Below are 7,778 nucleotides of genomic sequence, written 5' to 3'. Positions count from 1 at the left end.
CTCTCTCCTACCCCCTGTCTCTCTGTGTCCTGTCTGTCTCTGCCTCTCGTGTCTCTCTCTCTGCAGCGCCCTCCCCGTCTCTGCCTCTCTGAGTCCCTAGCTCGCTCCCTCTCTTAATCTGTGTCTCTATAGCCCCCTGCGTCTCTCTGACTCTCCCTGCATCTCCCTCCCCTGTCTGTGAATTTCTCAGCGTCCATTTCCTGTCCTCTCCCTCCGGTCCCTGGCTCCCTGCCGTGCTTCCTCTGGTCCCGAGTCTCCCCTTCATCTTCCGCCAGGCCCTCCTCCCTGTGGCCACCTCCTCCTGTAGTCTCGCGGGGCAGGGTGGGCGCCTGGGCGTGCTGCGCGCGCCCTCATGTGGCCGGCAGGGGCTGCGTGTGAGCGCCGAAAGGGGAGTGCTGGGGAGCGGGGGACGCTGGTGTTCGCGGTGACACTGGGAAATGGCGTGTGACACCTGGAGGCTGTGTGAGTGTGGACTGCCGGGAGACGGCGCGTGACATCTGGAGAGTGTGTGAGTGTGCACTGCCGTGATGGTGTGTGACTCCAGGAGATCTGCGAGTGTGTACTGCTGTGAGATGGTGTGCGACGCCAGGACACTGTGTGAGTGTGGACTGCCGGGAGATGGTGTGCAATGGCAGGAAACTGTGTGAGTGTGGACTGCCGGGAGATGGCGTTCGACATCTGGAGAGTGTGCGAGTGTGTACTGCCGTGATGGTGTGTGACTCCAGGAGATCTGTGTGTACTGCTGTGAGATGGTGTGTGACGCCAGGAAACTGTGTGAGTGTGGACTGCTGGGAGATGGTGTGTGATGTGAGAACTAGGACACCATGAGTGTGTACTGCCGTGGTGTATTGGTGAGATGGTGTGTGGTGCTGGGAGTCTGTGTGTGACTGATTGATGTGAGATTATGTGCGACAAGGAGAGACTGAGTGGGACTGCATATGTCAGAGATGACATGTCGCTGACAGTGACACTGTAAAATTACTGGTGATGCTGAGAGATTGTGGGTGACTGTGTGTGCTGATGAAAGGTTGTGTGTGATCGGGTGTGGGAGAGACACTCTTTGGGGCTCTGTATGGGACATTGAGAGACCATATGTGGGAGTGAGAGATTGTGTGTGACGGTGCGTGTGAGGGGGCAGTGTGTGTGGCTGTGTGCAACATGGTGAGCATATGGTGCTGTGTGTGTCACACAAGCAGATTCTGTGTGAGAGGGAGTGAGGCTGATGACTGGCGTACACTGAGAGGTGGTGTGGACAGGTGTCATGAGAGGCACACAGAAGGCCTCTCATGAGGTGGGACAGACGGAGTGAGCGTCAGACAGTCTTTGTCGGCCGCACTGTGTGTGGCTTGTGAAAAAGTGCATGATCTGGGCACATTGCTGCAATCCCAGCACTTTGGGGGGCTGAGGCAGGAGGATCCCTTGAGGCCAGGACTTTGAGAACAGCCTGGGCAACATAGGGAGACCCCTCCCCACGCCGTCTCTACCGAAAAAAAAAAAATAAAAGAAATTCGCCAGGTGTGGTTATGCACCTTTGTGGTCCCAGCTACTCGGAGGCTGAGGTGAGAGGATCGCTTGAGCCTGGGAGGTGGAGGCTGCAGTGAGCTAAGATCATGCCACTGCACTCCAGCCTGCGTGACAGAGAGAGACCCTGTCTCAAAAAGCAAAACAAAACTGTGTGTGTGACACTGAGCTCGTGAGAGATGGCAGCGTTGTGACAGTGCGTGCGAGTGTGCGGCTGTGCAGGGCACTCAGAAGCGAGAGTGTGAGGGAGGCCTTGTGTGTAGAAGGCAAGAGATGATGGAGAGGCGGGAGTGAGTGTGTGAAACGCTGCGAGATTGTGTGGGACTCTGTGAGACACTGAGCCATCGTGGGTAGCTAGGTACGACACCAGGAGATGGGGCGCGTGTGTGTGACAGGGACAGACTGTGTATGGAGGGAATGTGTCAGATGCGTGTGACACCAGGAGACTGTGTGAGAATGTGTGTGGCCTTCCATGGGTGTCACTGGACAGGCAACTGGGTGTTACTATGAAATACTATAAAACAGTGTGTACTTGACAGGTTGCATGGGTAACTGCATGCCACTATGAGACACAGAAAGTGTGAGACTGGGACAGGGTGTGAAACTGAGAGAGAAGTTTAAATGGCATGCAAGGCCAGGCGCGGTGGCTCACACCTGTAATCCCAGCACTTTGGGAGGCCGAAGCGGGTGGATGACCTGAGGTCAGGAGTTCGAGACCAGCCTGGCCAACATTGTGAGACCCTGTCTCTACAAAAAATGCAAAAATTAGCCAGGAGTGGTGGCAGGCACCTGTAATCCCAGCTACTCAGGAGGCTGAGGCAGGAAAATGGCTTGAACCCAGGACGCGGAGGTTGCAGTGAGCCGAGATCACACCACTGCACTCCAGCCTGGGCAACAGTGAGACTCAGTCTCAAAAAAAAAAAAAAAGGCATGCAAATGTGTGTGACATTTGGAGACATTATATGTGACACTGTGGCAAACTGCTGGTACGTTTGGGGCTCTGAGATAATTTATCCGATGTGTAGCCCTTGGGGCTGCCATTGGTGGTGGCTGTGTGTGGCATTTGGGGCGACCGTGTGAGGTTGTGTTGAGCAAGGTCATTCGTGAGGTTGTGTGGTGCTACTATGTGACAGGGCAAGACAGTTTGTGTCTGTGTGAGGGACAGTGAGCATGAGGCTGGGGGGTGTCACTGAGGTGGCGAGTGTGGCTGAGTGAGAGGCTCTGTGGGACACACTGGAGAGGTTTGTGTGACTGTAGATTAAATGCACCGAGGCCGGGGACCCACCTAGACAAGACTGTCTTTTCTAGTGAGTGTGAGAGAGGCACAGAGTCCCACAAAAGGACAGCAGCGGCAGAGACACAGGGAGAGGGACAAAGATAGGACTGACAGATAAGAGAGAGGGCCCAGAGAGGCAGCCCCAAGGCGGCGGGGCGGCGGGGAAGGTGGCTCCCGGAGGAGGCGGGTCCGTAGGGCCTGCGCCCGGGGGGGGGGGGGGGGGGGGGGGGGGGGGGGGGGGCGGGCCGGAGGGACCCAGACGCTGCCTCCCAGCCTCTGTCACCGCCGCCAGCCCGGCTCAGAGCAGCAACAGGTAGGAAGCTCCGGTCCCGGCCCCACAGCTGGTCCCTTTGCCTGCTCCGTGGCCACCGTCTCTTCGCCTGAGAATGATTGAATGAATGAGTGAATGAGTGAGTGAATGAATTCTTCTACGTCTTCATCAGCCTGTCTCTCGCTTTGTTCCTCTCTCCCACTTTCTGGTTCCATCTCTCCCCAACCCCTCCATCTCCCTCTCTTTCCTTCCCTTCTTGCCTCTGTCCCTCTATCTCCTCGTCTCTGTCCCTTTATCCCCTTGGTGTCTCTCTGCTCTTTCCTCCATCCCCCCTTCCTCCATTTCCCCTTCTCTCTCCTTTCTCCCTCCCTCCATCACCCCATCCTCTCCCACCCCATCCGTCCATCTCCTCCATTCTCTCCCATCCCACACCGCCTCCCTCCATCTCTCCATCCTCTTCCACCCCATCCGTCCATCTCCTCCATTCTCTCCCATCCTACACCACCTCCCTCCATCTCTCCATCCTCTTCCACCCCACACCTCCTCCCTCCATCACCCCATTCTCTCCCACCCCATCCGTCCATCTCCTCCATCCTCTTCCACCCCACACCCCCTCCCTTCATGTCCCCATTCTCTCCCACCCCACACCCCCTTCCTCCACCTCCCCTGCTCTGTCCCCTCGGTCCCTTTGTCCCCTCGGTGCCAGTTGCCTTGTATCACCCTGTTCCTTGCTCCCCCCTTCATTTGTCCCTCTATTTTCTCCTCCATCACTTCATTGCTTCCCCAGTCTCTCCCTCTCTCTATTCCTCCCCGTTTCTTCATTTCTCCAGTGCCTCAGTCTCTCCCTCCATTACTTTGTCTCTGTCTCTGCGCGCCCCGTTGTCCCTCTGTCCATCCGATAGGCCTCTCCTCGGTTGGGCTCCCCCAACCCTCTCCCCTGGCTGCTAATGAGCAGAGGAGCCTTTGAGGTGGCCAGGGCTGGAGTGGGGGAGCTCCCTGAGGGGGGCGGAGGGGGCAGCTGCTGCCAAGGCCCTAATGAGTCCCCCTCTGTGCTCCTCCCGCCGCGATCTTAATTCCCAGTTCTCCCTGGAGCCGCTGTTAATTGGCCTGAGGAGGGGCCCCCCTCCTGGCTTTTGCTCTGCCCCCGGGGGGTGAGGACACCTGGATTCTGATCCAGCACCTGTGGCCCGTCCTTCTGTCTCAGCCTCCCATCTGTGCGCCCCTCCTTCCCTCCCTCGCGCCTCCCCGTTCTCTCCCCACCTGCCTTAGGTACCTCCATCCGTGCACCCCTGCATCGCTCCTCTTGTTCCTGTCCCCCTCATCTGTCCCTCCCTCCACCAGCCCCTGGCCACCCCATTCGCGCGCCCTTCCACCCTCTCACCTGTTACCGGGTCCGTCTCCTCACCCCCGCCTCGGGACCCAAACGTATCCTAACCTACTCCCACAGCCTCAACTCCCGCGCGTCTTTTAACCCCTTCCTCGCCGCAACCATGTCCAACAACATGGCCAAGATTGCCGAGGCCCGCAAGACGGTGGAACAGCTGAAGCTGGAGGTGAACATCGACCGCATGAAGGTGCTGGGTCAGGGTAGGGAGCAGGGCGGGGATTCTGGGCCTGCGGTCTGTCCCGGGCTGTGTCGGCCGGGAGCCATAGTGCAAGGATGCACCTGGGAAGAGGGCTGGGCAAGGGGCGGGGCAGGGCAGGAGGAGGGGCCAGGACGAGGGGCGGGGCAGGGCAGGAGGAGGGGCCAAGACGAGGAGGGGGCAGGACAGGGGAGGGGCCAGGACGAGGGTCGGGGTAGGACAGGGGGAGGGGCCTGTATGAGACGGGGCAGAGTGGGAGGAGGGGACCGGGCAAGAGGCGGGGCCTAAGTGGGCGGCTCTGAGGAGCCGAGCAGGGCGGTGACATCTCCACCCGGGTGCTCGCAGGTGTCCCAGGCAGCAGCGGAACTCCTGGCTTTCTGCGAAACGCATGCCAAAGATGACCCGCTGGTGACGCCAGTACCCGCCGCGGAGAACCCCTTCCGCGACAAGCGCCTCTTTTGTGTTCTGCTCTGAACCCTCCAGACAGCTTACCCTCCCCTGCCAAAGTATGGATCCAATAAACTTGGTAACTGTGGTAGTGCCTGTGCTTTCAGGGAAAGTGAGGTACGCACAGAGCTTGGGGCCACCGTGGGGGAAGCTGTGTCCGTTCTCATTCCTTCTGAGTGTGTGTGTTGGGGGTAGGGGTGGACGTGGAGTGAGTATGACTCCATCAAAGCCTCAGAGGAGATGAGTATTCAGTGCTATCTCCTCCACTATCGATCCTGAACTTAATGGTCCCCACGGCCCCAGAAGGCAGCTGACTACTTGTATGATACCCATGAGGAAACTGAGCCAAAGGAAGTCCTTTATTCAGAGTCGCAAAGCTAGGAGGTAATAGAGCGCTGACGGGGGTACTCCAGTACTCCCTGAACCCCTCCACTAGCCTCTCTCCTCCCCACTGGGTTGGACATTCTTAGGGTCCCCAGTCCCCATCCCACACTTCTCACCCCCTGAACGACTTCTTTTTTCATACCTGGTTTCCCTGTACCACAGGCCCGCTTCTGTCCTAAAGTCCTGCACTTTTTCTCTGCTCACTCGTTCATTCATTCATTCATTCACTCATTAACTCTTCCAAACACTCCCTGATACCTACTTTCTGACCAGCGTTGGGCAATGCTAGGGACATGGCTGTGACCAAGACAGCCCTGGCTCTGCCCTGCCCTCTTGGGGCTCAGAGTCCAGTGGGAGAGAAAGACCTGTCCCCAGATGGTAAAAACCCAGAGTGGGCAGTGCTGGGTCGGGGAGTGCAGAGGGAACTCCTGACTCAGCTTGGAGGTAAGCGTGCTTCCTGGAGGAGGTGACATCTGAGCTGGAACATGATGGTAATAAAACCTGGGGACTCAGAGAAGAGAGAAACATGGCTAGAGGGAGGGAGAGGAAATAAAATAATGAGTACATTCCTTCATCCTTCCTTTATTTTGTCATTGTTCTGGAGACACAGGGGTGACTGTGACGGCCCTGGTTCTTGCCCTCTGTTTTCCAATTCACATACTACTGGCCTGCAGGACATATGTAGCTTGCAGATATATATATATATGTAGAGAGAGAGGAGATAAAGAGAGAGACAGAGAGAGAGAGTCTCACTCTGTCACCCAGGCTGGAGTACAGTGGCACAATCTCGGTTCACTGCAACCTCCGCCTCCCAGGTTCAAGCAATTCTCCTGCCTCAGCCTCCCAAGTAGCTGGGATTACAGGCATGCACCACCACGCCCAGCTAATTTTTGTATTTTTAGTAGAGGCGGGGTTTCACCATGTTGGCCAGGCTGGTCTTGAACTCCTGACCTCAAGTGATCCGCTCGCCTCGGCCTCCCAAAGTGCTGGGATTACAAACATGAGACACCTGCCCGGCCACAGTTAAATTTTTATGGCTTTACATGATGTTTAAAGATGTTCTTGACTTGGCTGCCAAATTGAAAAACACAGATATTTGACATCAAAGTCCATATTTCTCTGGAATTGCAAAGTCTTCTCTGAAATTGTAAGGTCTGGTGACTCACAGGCTGTAAGACAGGGCCTGGGTTTTCCAGCTCACCAAAATCCCCACCATGCCCTATTGTCTCCTGGTCAAGGAAGCTGGGGACCAGTCGCCATTTAACCTGAAGCCTGTGTCGGGGGCTTCTTACAGAGGAATGAGAAATAAAATGGCCGGGCGCAGTGGCTCACGCCTGTAATCCTAGCACTTTGAGAGGCCGAGGTGGGCAAATCACTTGAGGTCAGGAGTTCAAGACTAGCCTGGCCAACATGGTGAAACCCCATCTCTACTAAGAAGACAAAAATTAGCTGGGAATGGTGGCACGAACCTGTAATCCCAGCTACTCGGGTGGCTGAGGCAAGAGAATTGCTTGAACCTGGGAGGTGGAGGTTGCAGTCAGCCAAGATCACACCACTGCACTCCAGCCTGGGCAACAGAGCAAGACTCCGTTTCAAAAAGAAAAAAAAAAAAAGAAAAGAAAAATAAAAAATTCTGTGTCTCCATTGAAAATGGGGAGGGCTGGGCGCGGTGGCTCATGCCTGTAATCCCAGCACTTTGGGAGGCCGAGGTGGGCAGATCACGAGGTCAGGAGATCGAGACCAACCTGGCTAACACAGTGAAACACTGACTCTACTAAAAATACAAAAAAAAATTAGCCAGACGTGGTGGTGGGCACCTGTAGTCGCAGCTACTCAGGAGGCTGAGGCAGGAGAATGGCATGAATCTGGGAGGCGGAGCTTGCAGTGAGCCGAGATCACGCCACTGCACTCCAGCCTGCGCGACACAGCAAGACTCCGTCTCAAAAAAAAAAAAAAGGAAATGGGGAGAATGCAGGCCAGGGAAGCTGTGGGTTTGGCCAATTATTTTATCTGGTTGGTCCAAGGGCCTGAGGATCACTCCCTCTCCTCTCCCTCATCTCCTCTTATCTTGTCTAATACTCAGGCTCCCCAGCTCGTGGCTGGTGGAGGCTGGACCCTGGGTCTGGCTGGAGGTGGCTTGCTGGGCCTCCCCTCCACAGGGGGAATGTGCACAAGTCTGCTCCATTATTCCCATTGGATTAGGGTCCCCCGGGTGCCTAGTCTGAGTCTCCTGTAGGATCCAGGCAGGAGCGTTTGTAATTACATCTCCCTCCTGCTTCCCACCGCCGAGCCTGCT

The 7,778-nt window shown here is 56.4% G+C and overlaps 1 protein-coding gene across 1 annotated transcript; it reads left to right on the top strand.

Annotated features, from left to right (window-relative positions):
• Window positions 1-4,555: 4,555 nt before the first annotated feature.
• Window positions 4,556-5,125, top strand: GNG8 (G protein subunit gamma 8). Its single transcript, XM_025366934.1, has 2 exons — window positions 4,556-4,642; window positions 4,997-5,125. The coding sequence occupies exons 1-2, from the start codon at window positions 4,559-4,561 to the stop codon at window positions 5,123-5,125; spliced, it is 213 nt and encodes a 70-aa protein (XP_025222719.1). The 5' UTR covers window positions 4,556-4,558.
• The last annotated feature ends 2,653 nt before the right edge of the window (window positions 5,126-7,778 follow it).

This window comes from Theropithecus gelada, chromosome 19, assembly GCF_003255815.1.
Source record: "Theropithecus gelada isolate Dixy chromosome 19, Tgel_1.0, whole genome shotgun sequence".
Taxonomy (NCBI): Eukaryota; Metazoa; Chordata; class Mammalia; order Primates; family Cercopithecidae; genus Theropithecus; species Theropithecus gelada.
The sequence above is the reverse complement of the archived record's forward strand: the minus strand, read 5'-3'. Positions and strand labels throughout refer to the sequence as shown.